This window comes from Coenobita brevimanus, chromosome 12 (genome assembly GCF_032717465.1).
Source record: "Coenobita brevimanus isolate Jiangsu-jjx chromosome 12, ASM3271746v2, whole genome shotgun sequence".
In the NCBI taxonomy this organism is placed as follows: domain Eukaryota; kingdom Metazoa; phylum Arthropoda; class Malacostraca; order Decapoda; family Coenobitidae; genus Coenobita; species Coenobita brevimanus.
The window spans coordinates 626,685-642,500 of record NC_136965.1 but is presented as its reverse complement, the minus strand read 5'-3'; the positions used below and the strand labels follow the sequence as shown (position 1 = coordinate 642,500).

At 41.5% G+C, this 15,816-nt stretch overlaps 2 protein-coding genes across 2 annotated transcripts; one reads left to right on the top strand and one right to left on the bottom strand.

Annotated features, from left to right (window-relative positions):
* Positions 1-2,197: 2,197 nt before the first annotated feature.
* Nedd8 (Nedd8 ubiquitin like modifier) lies at positions 2,198-7,554 on the bottom strand. Its single transcript, XM_080282256.1, has 4 exons — positions 7,483-7,554; positions 7,079-7,096; positions 6,171-6,283; positions 2,198-5,116 (listed from the first exon to the last, which is right to left on the bottom strand). Exons 1-4 carry the CDS (start codon positions 7,498-7,500, stop codon positions 5,023-5,025), a joined length of 243 nt encoding a protein of 80 aa, XP_080138382.1. The 5' UTR covers positions 7,501-7,554; the 3' UTR covers positions 2,198-5,022.
* Positions 7,555-8,205: 651 nt separating this feature from the next.
* On the top strand, positions 8,206-15,320 carry LOC145413143 (uncharacterized). Its single transcript, XM_080282866.1, has 5 exons — positions 8,206-8,311; positions 9,541-9,709; positions 11,364-11,483; positions 12,348-12,528; positions 13,724-15,320. Exons 1-5 carry the CDS (start codon positions 8,298-8,300, stop codon positions 15,013-15,015), a joined length of 1,776 nt encoding a protein of 591 aa, XP_080138992.1. The 5' UTR covers positions 8,206-8,297; the 3' UTR covers positions 15,016-15,320.
* The last annotated feature ends 496 nt before the right edge of the window (positions 15,321-15,816 follow it).

The following is a 15,816-nucleotide window of genomic DNA, read 5'->3' as shown; positions in this document are numbered from 1 at the left end:
AGGTGAGGAGAGAAGTGAGAGGGAGAAAGGATGGTGAAGGGAGAAAGGAGGGAGGAGAAGGGAGAGGTGATGGGAGAAAAGAAGGAGGAGAAGGGAGAGGTGAGGGAAGAAAAAGGAGGGGAAGGCGAGAGGGGAGGGGTGAGAGGAGAAAAGAAGGGAGGAAGAGGAGAGATGAGGGGAGAAGGAAGGTAGGGAAGGGTAAAGGTAAGGAGAGAACAAGTTAGAGCGGAAAGGGTGGTGAGGGGAGGAGAGAGGAAGGAGGAGGGAGAGGTGAGGGGAGAAAAAGGGTGGGAGGGGAGAGATGTGGGGAGACAGGAGGGAGGGAGGTGAGAAGGAAAGGAACATACACCATACAACTCTATTCGTAATATATTCTGTCTCACCTGATGCACCTACTTGACTAAGCTTCTTCTCTTGCTGCTAATTGCTATCTAGAAAGGAGGGAGGGAGGGCGAAAGAGGGGAGTGAAAGAAGGGAAGGGAAGGGACGGGAAGGGAGGGAGAGAGAAGGGGTAGGCAAGTCGAAACTAGTCATAAATAAAAACGTGGAGAGAGAGAGAGAGAGAGAGAGAGAGAGAGAGCAACCCACCTCCTCCCCGGGGAAATCAACATTTTCTTCCATAATATTCTCACCTAATTTTCTCCTAATTACACCTATAGTTCTTTCGCCTTAAAATGATCCAGATTTTCGTCCTTTTGCAGGTTATTTCACGTAGCAAAAATACTGCGTCTGTATACCCTTTTCCATAGCACTTCTTCGTGACTAGTATCATTCTGGGGCAGGGCAGGGCAGGGTAGGGTAGGGTAGAGCAGGGTAGGGTAAGGCAGGGTAGAGTAGGGTAGGGTAGGGTAGGATAGGGTAGGGTACGATAGGGTAGGGCAGGGCAGAATAGGGCAGGGTAGAGTAGGGCAGGGTGGGGTAGGGCAAAGTAGGGCAGGGTAGGGCAAAGTAGGGCAAGGTAGGGCAGGGTAGGGCAAAGTAGGGCAGGGTAGGGCAAAGTAGGGCAGGGTAGGGTAAAGTAGGGCAGGGTAGGGCAGAGTAGGTTAAGGCAAGGCAGAGTAGGGTAAGGCAAGGCAGGGTAGGGCACAGCAAGACAGGGCAGGGTAGGCAGAGCAGTGAAGAAAAGAGCAAGGCAGGGTATAGTAGGGTAGGGTAGGGTAGGTAGGGCATGGCAGATTAGGCTGTGAAAGGACAGGTCAGAGCAGAGCTGGGAAGGACAGGGCAAGGCACAGTTAGGTAGGGTAGGGCAGAGAGAGAGAGAGAAACCTGCTTCACTCTAGCCTCCAAGTTCATCTCATACTTGTTTACTTTGCTCTTGGTATACAAAGATCGAGCACTAAGTACCATCTTACTCAGCCTTTAGTTCTCTCCCATTTTTTTTGCTGGCTTATGGGGGCTTCTTAACGCCTCTTCTATCTATCTGTATATGTCTACTGCCACATGCCTCAACTCCTGATGGGGTGGCAATCAATAAGTCACCTCCTTGTCACCTTGCCCTCCTCCACCACCAGGCTCTCCTCCCTTCAACGCACACCACCTACATTCATTTATCTCTTCAACCCATTCCCTCCATCTCATATTACATCATTCAAACCCTTAAAATTTGCTACATCCCACATACTTTGTTTTAGCTTCACAATTATTTTCGCTTCACCTTTGGGATGCAGCCATCAAGTTCAAATCTGTTATAACATCTGTGCTGAAGTAGGTTGCTTTTGATATCTAAAGTCACACATCTTAATCTTGAAAAGGGATGGCGCCGAAAATAAATCACCTCCATACTACCCTGTCCTCTACCATCAGGCTGCCCTCCTTACAGTTCACACCACCCTCATTCATATCTGCTGTCTCTTTCCAACCTCTCCACCTTCTGTTTCCTCATCCTCCCCTAACAATCTGCCTCACTCATAAGGTGAATTTGTATATCTACAGCAAGACACCTTAATCTCACAAAGAGTGACCACAAATGAAGTGCCTCCATGCTGCCCTATCCCCTGCCATTTCACTGTCCTCCCCCAGCTCACAAAACCCTCTCTCATATACCTCTTCACTCCATCCCATCATCTCATCCTTGGTCTCCCCCTTCCTCTCCTCCCCTCCACCTCACTCACACTTTCTTTGTTAGTCTCTTGCTCTAGTACCGAAAAAAAAATACACAATACGAACATCACAAGAGGATTAACAGAAAAACTCAATGTACAAAAAAATTCCATTATTATTATACTTCCTTAAGAGACAGACAGAGACAGACACTGACAACACGGCCTAACTGATATCCCGTGCAGGTGGACAGGCAGGGCACATGTTACATCACAGTAAGGTATAATAATTTGCATGGGAGATGTGTCAGCAGCAAAACAGCATTGTTACATGAATTTATTTTTTTTTTACGATTTCAATCTGATAACATTTTTCATTTTATTTTTCCAACCTCCAGACAATTTTTCTCAGCTTAAGAGAGAACTTTATTACTGAAGGGGTTAATAAAGTCTGTATCTAACACCTCAAGTTTACAAGTCTCTCATTAGTGATTAAAGTCATTTCCTGACAAAGAATGAACAAAAAATGTCATCTGTGTGAAGTGGTTGAGAGAATTTATTGGCAACATGTAATTTCAAACTATCAAACACAGCTTTACTTAACATACACAAAATGTACGACAGTACAGCTTAACCAATATACAGTATCTCCATGCTGACATAACATTAAACTACACTATCATGTATGTATGTACTGTATGTAAGTATGTATGTATAGTTCAACAGATTCATGGAGCAAACATATCCAAAATTATTCTATATATTAGCTGGACACGATAAAAGTTAAAAACCAGCATCTTCCTCAGGAAAAAGCATGGAAGAAAAGAATGATAATGCTGTACACTGCAGTTTGGACAACAGTCAAAATTAAAACACCTGGGTTACGAACTGTATGGGATACGGTAAACAGGAGTCAAAGAATGGACAGACTTCCTAAATAAAGATGTATCAGTTCTAGACACGTAAAGCAATAGCAGAGAGTTGCATGGAAAATTAACTATAAACCGATGTACATCAGTGGTCTGGTTAGTACTTGGATGGGTGATCGCCTGGGAACACCAGATGCTGTTGGCATCCCTACGTGTCAAGTGGGGTTGGTGGAGGATTAGTGTCCCTCCCTGTAAAACAATTAACTCTAAGCCCTTGACCACCCCGTTTGGGATACATGGCATCTGGCAATGAATGAATGAAATATCAGTGGTTGCTTCAACGAACTTCCTAGTAAATGTTCAAACTGTACATTTCCACACTTAAGACATTCTGAAAAATGAAGCTAATTACAATATAAATTATCAGTACCAATATCCACACCTCTTTTCCAACCTTAGGCTGGAGTGAAGCAATGTAAAAAAATAAATAAATAAATAAATAAAAAACAATGAAGACAATAAATTTGTCTTAGACTGCCCCACATGCCTGTAAATGCCCTACTGTAAAATATGCAGTGCCAAGCCATACTATGTCCATTTTCATTATTTTTCTTTCACCTTATCTTGGCCAATTTTCATCCTTTAGTAGCTTATCACACTTAGTTCAGTGGTTGAATAAGACAATGATAGGAGTGTACATCCTTGCCAAAGCACTTCTTCATAACTAACACCATATACTAGAGCTATTCCGTTGTTAAAACTCAGCACTAAAGTTGGGGGGTAATTTCAGGCCACATTAGAGTAAAAAGGGTGTACAGTTATTATCCAGTTATAATGCAAGGGACAGGCAAAGCTGGATGGACAAGCCTATATTCTCATCATTTAAGGTGGCTACCTGGCACTTCTTTACTGGTTACTTTTGCATATACTCATTTTTGTTATCATCATCCAATCACTCTCTGCCCCACATAAACAGGAGAAAGGGACCTGGGGCTACACTACTCACTCCCGACATTTTCTCTTGTATGCTGGTATTATTTATGAATTTTAATATGATATTAACAGCACAGAGAAGAATACTAATGGGTGGTTTGCTGAACGAATGATTAAGGAAAAGGAGCTACACTCTTTTCACCATAACTTGGCCAAGATTTTTTGTTTTTCTTTTTTTTTTAAAGGTGGTGGCAACTATCATTGACTCACTTGATGTAAAGCTGCCTACTTCTTCCTTAACATTTAATTTTTTTCAATGTCTGCCCTCCTCTCTTCCTCTTTCTCCCATCTTTCCTGTCATTTATTATTATTCCTTTCCTTTTCTGGTGGCTTTACATTGAGTAACAAGCCTACTGGTTTCCTGTACCAGGAATTCATTTACAACACTGAGTGGAAACCATATAACCAACCCATATGTGTTCCCTACTTGTCAACAAGTGGGTTGGTGGAGGATTAGTGCCCCTCCCTGTAAAACAACTAACTCAGTCAAATGCAACCCTTTATGGGATTATGTCGTCTGGCTGTAGACAAACACAGATATGATCTTGTTTCATATAGTTCAAAGGTAGAACAAGACAATACTATGATTTGACATCTTTCCCACAGAGTTTCTTTGTGACTAGCACCATACTTCAGTGCTAATCTTTAAAACTCAGAATTTAAGATGGAGGAATGGCAAAATTAAGCCAAATTAACATCAGAAGACTTGTAAACCTCCTAAACTGGCAAGAATGCAGCCCATACTGTCCATTTTTAACTAGATACTCAGCAAGTTTACATGGGAGACAACCAAACTTTGACAGATGAAGGTACTAGCAGAATATTAATATGCAGTTGCTAAGTAATTGGCTAGGGAAAAGGTAACAGCATCCTCTTCAGCTATTCTGTGTTCATTTTCATTATTCAGCAAGTAATTATGGGAGGAAAAGTTGAAGTTGAATAGATGGAGGGGCTGGTAGAACATTAATGGATACTGGTAGTTTGCTATATAAATGGTGGCAATATCTTCATAAGCTATTCTATGTCCTTTTTAAGCTAATAATCCAAGAAGTTATCATGGGAGGAACAGCCAAAGTTGGGCAGAGGGTGGTCATGTGTGTGGTGGGTGATGGTGGTGCGGACTAACAGACACGGGACCCCCCTCGCAGTGCCAGGACCAAGTGAAGCACTGACCCGCCTTGCACCTTGTAGTCAGCTGCAGTTTTCTCATCATTCCTATGAAAAAAAAAGAAGTTCATAATCACAATACTTAGGTGCACACAAAGCTAAACACTACATACCAATACATACACACATATGCCTGTGTCTTTTGTATGGCATCATTTTGGTGCAAGAGGGGGATGCCTTCAGGTGGTGGTATCAATCAGACTGTGCAGTGGGGCTGCCAGGTCATAACACATCCCTCAATTCCCACCGCTGGGTTCATGTTCAGACGAGTCCAGGACTGCAACTAAACTACTAACGCGTATTCTTCGCTTAACTCACTAAGTCCATGGGTATCATTTATATATTATTCTTGCCATCTGATTCTTTTAATCCATGAAGAGCTGACTTCAGAACCAGAGGGATTAAATATAACACTATTAAGCCATTTTGCCATGAGAGGCTTTTCTTAAGCTGAATATAATTGCCTGGTAGCAGCAAGAAGTAATTGAAAATGTCATCATCTGGATTCAAGGGGTTATATGTGTCCAATTTTTCCCATCTACTGACTGCTTCCCATGCTAAAGTGTCTCCTGAAGCATAATAATGTCCACCAATCCTGAGGTCTGTTATCATGACCTTTCAAACATGTTCTTTGGTAAGCCAACAGGGACTGTCCCTTCCACATTTAGGTAGTGGTACCAATAAACTGGGTGGCGTTGCTGCTCAGTTATACAAACATTCCTTAAAACTCCCTCTCTACCTTTGAAAGAAGGATGGTGGACCACAGGACAATTTTGGTCAGAAGTCCTTCAAGTTCACATCCAGATACACCCATGGTCATAACAAAAGAAAAACACTAGCTACTGTGAAAACTATTTGTTACATCTCAAAGGTAGAAGACAATACTGCTAGAGTACTCTTAAGTTTCCTTATAACACCTCATAACTAGCATTTATCTCTTGTTTTAGGCCAGCAGACCTGAAGACAGAGAGACTGAAATTTTAAGCCATGACAAAGCAAGCTGAGTTTAAGTTTGGAAATAGCACACAAAGAGATGTGACAATGATAGGTCAAGATTAAGAGAACAGAGTTCGGTACTGGCACAAAACAGTGCTGTACTCACATCTGTTTGCCTGAAAAGATGAGACGCTGTTGGGGTGGAGGGATGCCTTCCTTTTCCTCCACTCTCTCCTTGATGCGTTCTACTTTGTCCGTTGGCTCTATGTCAATCTCAATCTGGGGAAAAAGAGGTTTCAACATCATTATTATCATCAACATCATCATCATCTCAGCTTCTCAATACCACCAGCACCACATCACCATCATCATCATCTTACCAACCTCATTTTCCCACCAGAAGATGGAGAGAGGTATGGGCTAGACAGCAGGGAGTGAGAAAACACAAGAGAGGGAAAAACTAATATACTCTCTGCATTATTCCCTATTTTAATGTCCAGCACCATACTAGTGTGCATATTTCATTCTCTCTTATTCATATTGTTAAAAGATTTTTTTCTCTCTCTCTTCTTACAAAAAACCAGAGGTGGGTTTAAATGGTATGGTTATGTGGAAAGATGGGTGTGAACAATGTAGTTAAAAGGGTTTATCTGAGTGAGTCTGAAGGTGGTGGTGGCCCTGTTAATTGGGTGGAGATGTAAATGCAGTGTCCATCCAGGAACCAAACCTCCAGGTTCTTATCCACACTTCACCGTCCACCACAAGGGAACATCAGTTTGCTGCACGGGACAACTCTTAAGGGACGACTGCTTGCCTGCAGTTGATGGGCCTGCTCGACCTGACAGACCAGAGTTACTCAACAAGATTGTTAGATAAGGTTAGACTGTTACATTAGTATTCTGCATGGCTAATCTTGGTCTCCTTTTTTCTATTATGTTAATTTTCTCCATGCCTACTTTTATTAATAATACACCTAACTAAATGTTAAGGGCTGAAAGAGATTATTCTGAGTATTTATGGTGACGCCCCAAAACTTTAAACATTACATGAAGACAAAAATCTGAGTGTTCTTACCTCCTTCCCGGTCAAGGTCTGAAAAAGAAAAAAAATTATATATACAGTATATATTAATTAAAATGAAGGAGTAAACAGAGAAAAGCAGCCAACAAAACAAATTTAATGGAAAAAGTATAGTGTTCACCCTTTCTCAAGCAAATATTTGAGTCTAAAGTTTCAGACTGGTAATTCCTATATTTTAACACAAGGCCTATGTTCTAAAAATATAAGTAATAATGAATAAACGGCCTGAGCAATTTGCACAAAGTTGTCAAACTACCACAGCCTAGACGTTTCGACAAAACAACTCATGATTTGTAACTTGTCCTACCCTCAATAATGGCTTTAACTCTATTACCATTACAAATAAAACTGAATTCTTATCTACAAATGAAGATAACTGGCTAGAAACACCTAATTACCTTCACTTTAATCAGCATTTTGACTGATATATGCAATTCTTCTCCCCCTGCCTAGTTCTTGCTGATGACTTGGGCTGACTTTACCTCCGCATCGTAATGTGGATTTCAAATATTGTATTTCTTCATTAGATTATGAGTGACACTTAAAACATACTGCAATTAACTAAGTAAGCAATCACGCTATCCTCACTTTGTAAAGATCCAATTAAAAGGGATTATCTTAGGTTTACAATATATTTAAATTGATGTGGAATCAAGCAATGACTAGAAATGTTTCAGAGCAGAATGAATGAAAATGTTGAGGAATTTTGATCAATATAGAGAAGAGCGTGTAATTTTAATAGTAGTTAGACCTGACAGCTCACTTGTAAATTACTTTCATAATTAACATAAGGTTATTATAGGCGTACATCGAAATAAATAAAATTACACCCACATTTCCTCCATATTTTTTTTTTTTTTGGGGGGGTGCTTTAGATTTTATCCAGCTTATGTTATAAGAATTAGATTTGGAGTTTTAATAAACGCCGTCAGCCCAAGTTAAAGTTGTGTATATCATTGAATTTGGTGGCAAAAACATTATCATCTTCAGGATGTTAATCATAAATTTAATCAGTTAGCATTAGACAATTTTTAAAGAAAGTTTAGTACTCCTATCCTACAAACAAACAAAAAGCGGCATTTAGCAAAACCAAAATTTATGAGTTCAACCGTCCTGCATCACAAACATCAACAAGCCGACCTTCGATTTCTCAGCTTCATTTGTGTGTTTCTTCAGTAATCGGGGATTACATGTCGACTGAAGGGGGCAGAAGATGAACCCACTGACGTAAGGATTGTAATGTGCCTTTTGCAATTCTATTATTATTTTTTAACATTAAGTTTGCTTAGCCATATATAGAACGCGTCTCAGGGCGTGGAGATGGATTACAATGATTTATTTACCTGTTTAGAACGAAGGGTTTAACACCTGTTTACCTGTATTCTTTTGTTCATAAGACTCGACTGTGCCTGGAAGTTGTAGGATATTTCTTGTATCAGTACTGTACTTGTAACTGTAACGTTACAGCATCATCATCATCATCATCCAATCCTACGGTGCCCCATAAGGAGCGTAAGAGCCCGGGGCTAGGCAGTTGGTCCTGACATTTAAGATGAGAGTGACCAACCTCACTCATCCCTGAGTGGCATTATGTGAGCAATAAACCCCAACCACCCCTTGGATATAAACCTTCACCGGCTCAATCCGATTGGAGCACAATAATTACCCACTAAACTACCAGGCGCCAAAATTTGGTTATATGGTTACCACCCAGCGTAGTAAATGGTTTCCTGGTGTACAGGAAACCGTTTGGCTTGTCAATCAGTGTAGAGTCACCCATAGGCAGAAGGAAGAGGAAAGAATGAAGGAATGAAAGACAGAAGAGGGAATGTAAAGTCACCCGTAGGCAGAAGGACGAGGAAAGAATGAAGGAAAGAAAGATAGAAGAAGATGAACGTTACAGCAATCTGCAAAAATTAAAAACCAGCAATCGTCAACAACAGTATTGTGTCCTGCCGTCTGTATTGTTCATTCATCCTCACACATGCATAACAAAGTATCTTTTCATATTATACTGTTTTGTTGAGAGCTTCATATGCCCATCACAAAAACAAAGTGACGAGTGAGGTGATGTCAGCAGGTACTCTGGGGTGGTTTGGACTCCTAAGACTTTGAGTTGGTTTGACGTTGTGGAGAGAGCAGAATATGGGAGACCAGCTAGGAGGGTTTAAAGAAAACAACATTAATCCAAGCCTCACTTGTTTTTACATTTACCACAAATTATTTGGATAGTATTTATCAGTATGAGTACACTAAAAAATACATAGGCTATTGTGACACAGTGTAGGATGTTGTGTACTCTGAAGAATTTGTTTATTTCCCTAACCAACCAACTCTAGTGGCATGACACTTTTTATTTACTTTAACAGTGCAACTGTCTAATCCCAACTTAGCACTGTTAGTCTTTCATTGTATTGTTCTCCTTTACTTGTTTCACCACATCTCCCTTCACCCAGAAATGTGAAGAACATCCAGAAGCTGAATGAGAGGGAGCTTGAGCTTGGTGTGAGCTTCAAACACTCGTGGCATCAGCAGTACCGAGACAGTGCCTGGATTTTCATTGGTGGGCTTAATTATGAACTCAGCGAGGGAGACATTATCTGTGTTTTCTCACAGTATGGTGAGGTGAGAGACGTACAATGAGTTACAAGCAAGAGTTGGTATCACAGTGACCTTGCAAGCCATAGATACTTCGTACTTGCATAGGAATACATACCCAGTACACACTTATTACAGTGCATGTAAAGTTAATTTAAACTGCTTTACTGCAGTGCTATTAACAACATCTATGAGGAGTCTATTTGAGGTGGAGCAGATCTTGTATGTGAAAAAGAGCAGATGCGAGGTAGAGGAAGGGCGCTAAATGGCAGAGGACAGGTTGACATGGCCCTTTACAGGATTAAGGCATCTGGCAATACTACATATACTTAGATAGGTAGATATGATGTGCTTCAACCATTGATGTGTGGGTAAATGAAGTCATGATGGTCTTGTGCTCTGGACTCACTGGACTGATTTTCAGAGTCCATGAATAGAAAAACAGGAGAGGCGCTAACACTTTTGAAGATAACTCTATACCAGTCAGCAAAATTTGTTAGCAGTCTTCCGCCAGCATTGTTTCCTTCCCTTCATTTCTGTTATTCCTCTCCAAACCAGAGATTATCTTTCTTTTACACTTTTGTTGTCTTCATATTGTTGTCATGTAAAACTAATTCACACAACACCTTCTACTGTTACAGGCAGCAGAGAAGTGTCAGTGGATGTATGCTCATGGTTGTACTTCCAGATGATGTTATTTAGCTTAAGGGAGACATCTTGTTGTGTAGGAGTATATGACAAGCTCTGTGAGGTAATTCCCAGTGCACCAGAGTAGAAATGTGCAAACATGCACCAAAGTCATTGAGCTAAAACGATGTAGAGAAAACAAATGCATCAAAATTGAAAGAGAAAATGGATGCACCAAAACTTAAACAGAGAAAACAAATGCACCATAAATGAAAGAGAAAACTAATGCCATCAAAATTTAGAGAAAATGAAGCAACGTTGGGTCTGGTTAGTACTTGGATGGGTGACCGCCTGAGAACACCAGATGCTGTTGGCATCCCTACGTGTCAAGTGGGGTTGGTGGAGGATTAGTGCCCCTCCCTGTAAAACAATTAACTCTAAGCCCTTGGCCAACCCGTTTGGGATACATGGCGTCTGGCAATGAATGAGTGAATGCACCAAAATCGTAATGGAGAAAATGAAGGGTAGAATATGGAATTTTGTACACGTGATGCTTTCATAGTCCCCTCATGGACCATCTTATGTTATTTTTGCAATGCTGCTCCATTGAGGAGCTTCGAAGGCATTATAGATGGAAAGAAAATTGTTGTCCAACCTTCATTTTTTTTTTATTGGAACTCGAAAGGCTCCATGAGTTAAAAAGAAAGATGTTCAACTTCAGTTTTCTTGGTTTGTTGAGTTTGTCACATTTGGAGTTTTGTCAGAGAGCTCCTTACATGAAAGCTGTATGTGATCTCTCCAGTTCTTTCAGTCATCATCATCATTATTCAGACCTCCTTTCCCACCTCAAGGTAGGGTGAGTTAGGGTCTAGAGAGTCAGAAAAAAAACTTGATCAAATGAGAAAGTAACCAGAGTTGGACCAGTTGAATGAGCCACACTGCCATTCACTCATCATTCAAGCCCCTGAAATCCAGGCTCCAAAAAGTCCTATCTAAATACCCAATCAGCCACAATGAAGGGCCTAAGTAATTGCCTGTACTTCCTGGCCAACAGATAGTCAACATCAACTTGGTACGAGACAAGCAGACGGGCAAGAGTAAGGGGTTTGCATTCCTGTGTTACGAGGATCAGCGCTCCACCATCCTTGCTGTGGATAATTTCAATGGAATCAAGGTTGGAATATATTTTTTATTTATTTATTTATTTTTTTAACAGTAACCACAAAAAAGGAACTTCTTTTTTTTTTCCCCAGTATCCTAAAGAGAGGTATGAATTGTATATGTCAGTTCTACAGTATGCACAAAAAATGTTGGGATGTGTCTGTCCTATCTACAGTATGCATGAAAATGGTATAAATTCTGTCTGTCTGTTATACAGTAGCTTTTCACAAGAAGACTCCACCTGATCAGTCAAAAAACATTTGGCATGTTGCTTCATGTTGACCTAATCTACTGTATCAGTTAAAAATATGAGGAATTCAGCTTGATGAGAGGGGAAAGTTAGTGGAAAAATCTTGTCACATTGTTTATATTTCAGTAAATACCACACTTAAATTAGTCCAGGAAAAAATACAAATAAAAATAGGAATATTAGACAATCTGCAAAATATTATTGGCATCCTGGCGAAAAAATGAAGCCACCATTTGTGTGTGTGTGTTCGTTGCAACAGTTCTCATTTGGATTTAGGTTGTCCAGGCCACCATAACACCTCTGTACTGTATTCTCTTTGCTAATTCTCTTTCTCATTGTAAAAATCATCAGAAAAAGTGACTTATGGCAATGATTCACTGGGTTTACTATTGACTGGGCCAGTACAGGAGTATTAGGTGACAGAGAACATGATGATGATGATGATGAAAAAAAGGTAACATATGATAACTTACCATATATACCCAGTACTCTTTGACTAGCTTACTGGGTGAACCGTTCAGATGGACCATATGGAGGAGTTCAAGGTGCCCAGGATGATAGAATATGTGATGATGATGATGGTAAAAAAGGCAATGTATTATGACATTTCGTATACGCTTTGACCAGCTTGCCGGGCGAACCATTCGAGTAGATCACGTAGAGGAGTACAAGGTGCCCAAGATGAGTGAGGACATGACGTCTGAGCAGCAGAAGTTAGCACTGGAGGGATGTGCACCAAAAATGCAGACAGAACTGACCCAGTCAACAAAGGATCAGCCCAAGGATGCCGATGGGGCTGTTAAGGAGAGTAAGTTGAAGGGGATGGTCATTACTTGGTCATTAGTGCATTATTACTATTTAAGTTCTTGAATATGAGTGAGGTTTTCTTCAGTTTGTTCTGGCTGTTGCCAGACTGTTTATTGAATTCAGGCTATGCCTCTCATATTGGAAGGGTTTGTACATACAAAGAAACAGCTGTCTTCTTAGTTCCTTCAGAAGAAAATTTACAGCTATTCCTACTACTGCATGTTTCAGATGGTTCAGATTTTCACCTATGGATTCATCAAACCTTGGAAAGATACCTGTGTTTGTCTTTACATATATACATACATACATAAAAATGATGCCATAAAAAAAGGGAGTATCCCAGACAAAAGGAACCAAAAATTAAAGCTACAGATACCAGTGTTTGCATTCCTTTGGCTTGAATGGTGAGTCAGTGAAAGTGTGGCCCACTGAATTTGGCAGTTTTGGTTAGTTATGGTACTCCTGTCGGGATTTTTTCTTGCTCTTTGGACCCTGCCTCACCCCATCCTTTGGTGGAAAAAAGAGATCTGGATGATGAAGGGTGATGACTATGATAGCATTACCTGTGTCATTTCTCATGGTATAATGATGGAGGTTGATGAGAGTAGGAAACAGTCAGTGGGTCAGGGTTGGTTGAATTTTGTATGAAGGAGTGTGTGATAACCAGCAGTCAGATTGACTGGTGTGCCTGTGAGGTAGTCGCGATTCTGAGGGTTGTAATAGTGCCTGATTGTGTGCGTGCCCCATTTCATCGGGCATACATTTTTTTTCCCCTGCCACTTGTAATTGATGATGATGATGATGATGATGATGATGATGATGATGATGATGATGATGATGATGATGATGATGATGATCATCATCATCATCATCATCATCATCATCATCATCATCATCATCATCATCATCATCATCATCATCATCATCAACCAGACCTCTTTTCCCACCCTAGGGCAGGGTGAGGAATAGCAGCATCCAGGCTTCCCAAGTTTGCCCAGTCCAGTGGGCCAGGCTTTCATTCACTCATCATTCAAGCCCCCAGAATCCTGGCTCTGTCTGATATACCAAAAAACTTTCACCACATTCTGTAGCTTCATATGAACATATCCAATAGTCAATTATTATTATTGTCATTATCATTATTAAAGTATTACTATATTATTATTATTTGTTTGCCCATGTTTCTATGTGAACAGAGAAACCTGTGAAGAAAGAGAAAGAGGAGAAGGTGAAAGTGAAGAAGGAGAAGAAGAAGAAGAAGAAAGTGTCATCCTCCTCCTCCTCATCATCAAGTCAGTCTTCCTCAGATGACTCGGACAGTGACGACAAGAAAAAGAGGAAGAAGCATAAGAAGAGGCGGAAGAAGAAGAAAAGGAAGCAGAAGGTGAAAGCAGGATCTCAGAGTAGCAGTGATGAAGAATCGGACACAGAGGAGAAGAGAAAGAAGAGAGAAAAGAAAGAGAAGACACAGAATCGAAAGCCAGAAGATATACCGACCATTAAAGAAGAAAAATCAGATCCGGGATATGATAAGTATGAACACAGTCTAGAGTATAGGTTTAAAGAAAGAGAAGGGGAGAGAGGAGGAGACAGATTTAGGGAGAGAGAAGTGGAGAGAGATCGAGAGAGATACCAGGAGAGAGAGAGGGAGAGGTTCAGAGAGAGAGATGCAGAGAGATACAGAGAGAGGGAAGGGGAGAGAGATGGAGAGAGATACAGAGAAAGGGAAGGAGAGAGGTATCAGGAGAGAGGGAGATCAAGAGATGGAGAAAGGTACAGATCCAGGGAGGGGGAGAGATACAGAGAGAGGGAAGGAGACAGAGATGGAGAGAGGGATGGAGACAGATTTAGAGCTAGGGAAGGGGAGAGATATCGAGAAAGGGAGGGAGATAGAGATGGGGAGAGAGAAATAGAACGGTTTAGAGAAAGAGACAGCGAGAGGTTCCGCGATGGCGAACATTTTCACGATAGATTCCGAGAGGAAGAGCGATTCCAAGAGAGGTTTCCAGAGGAGGAGAGGTACATGGACCGTTACCAAGACCGGTACCACCACCACCCAGACAGATATCGCGACCAGGACCGGTACCGTGAGCAGAGTAGAGGTAGGGACAGCAGTAGCCAGTCACGTGATAGCCGGGAAAGAGACCGTCAACCAGAGAGATATCACAGGGACAACGAAAGCTATAGGAGAGATAGCGAGGAGAGGTGCCGAAGAGACAGCGAGGGGAGCTACCGGAGAGACAGCGAGGGAAGCTACCGAAGAGACAGTGAGGGGAGCTACCGGAGAGACAGTGATGGCTCCTATGACCGCTCCAGAGGCAGAGGGGGGCAGTGGGGTGGGTACCGAGGCAGGGGTGGACGGTACTATGAAGGAGGAGGGCGTGGTAGGTTTGACAACTACAACCGTCGAGGCATGTTCGACAGGGGTGGTGGTGGGCGGGGCCGGGTGAATCGAGGCAGATTCAGGTTTCGGGGTAGGACAAGGTAGGGCAGGGCCAAAGGCAGGCTGGTGCAGTCAAACCAGAGCAAGTTGGGGAAAGAGACAGACTAGGAGAACGTGAGTGAGGCGGAGGGGGAGATGGAGTTGAGGCAAGCGACTGACCAGGAAAACAGATTTGAATGAGGTGGATGGGAGGATGAAGTTAAGGAAAGACTGACAAGAATATAGGTGAGTGAGGTGGAAGGGGAGATGGGGTTAGGGAAAGGTAGACTTAAGGATGAGGTGGAGGTATAAGGTGGGGATGCCATATAGACAGGAGAAACTGAGATTGATTAGGAAAGCAAATGTGTTTAGGGTGGAGAGATATCTGAGTGAAAGTGGTGCAAGCTAGAGTGAAGACAGGCTGATGTTGGAGGACTCATGGTTGTGTGTGTTGTGAGGCAGGTAGAATGGGACAGACTGAAATATGAGCTGATTAAATCAAAGCACATTAAGATAAGGCAAGGATAGACATTAATTAGATCCCTGTTCTTTTCAGCTTACAAGGCTTTGTAACACCTCTTTCTCGGGGATTTACCATGATAATTATGCTTCAGTTATATTTGTAGTTGGCCATGTGGAGAAGATGGAGAATAAAGAGACTGACTAGAAGAGTGTATGGGAGAAAGGATGAGATAGAAGAATGGAGTGTAGAGATATATAAGGGAGGGCAGTGTGAGTTGGAGGAAAGGCAGCCAAATGGTAGAGAACAGAGTGATATGGTGGCAGTTTATTACTGCCCCATATGAAACCTGTCCAAAAAGAAAATGAACTTTTCAAAGAATAGATTTGTTTTTTTACTTACATGTT

Coding starts and splice junctions, on each gene's coding strand:
- Nedd8 (XM_080282256.1), bottom strand. Junction 5,117..6,170: donor ATCTTTTCAGGCAAACAGAT/GTGAGTACAGCA, acceptor TTTTTTTCATAG/GAATGATGAGAAAACTGCAG.
- LOC145413143 (XM_080282866.1), top strand. Junction 9,710..11,363: donor TTTTCTCACAGTATGGTGAG/GTGAGAGACGTA, acceptor CCTGGCCAACAG/ATAGTCAACATCAACTTGGT. Junction 11,484..12,347: donor ATAATTTCAATGGAATCAAG/GTTGGAATATAT, acceptor CGCTTTGACCAG/CTTGCCGGGCGAACCATTCG.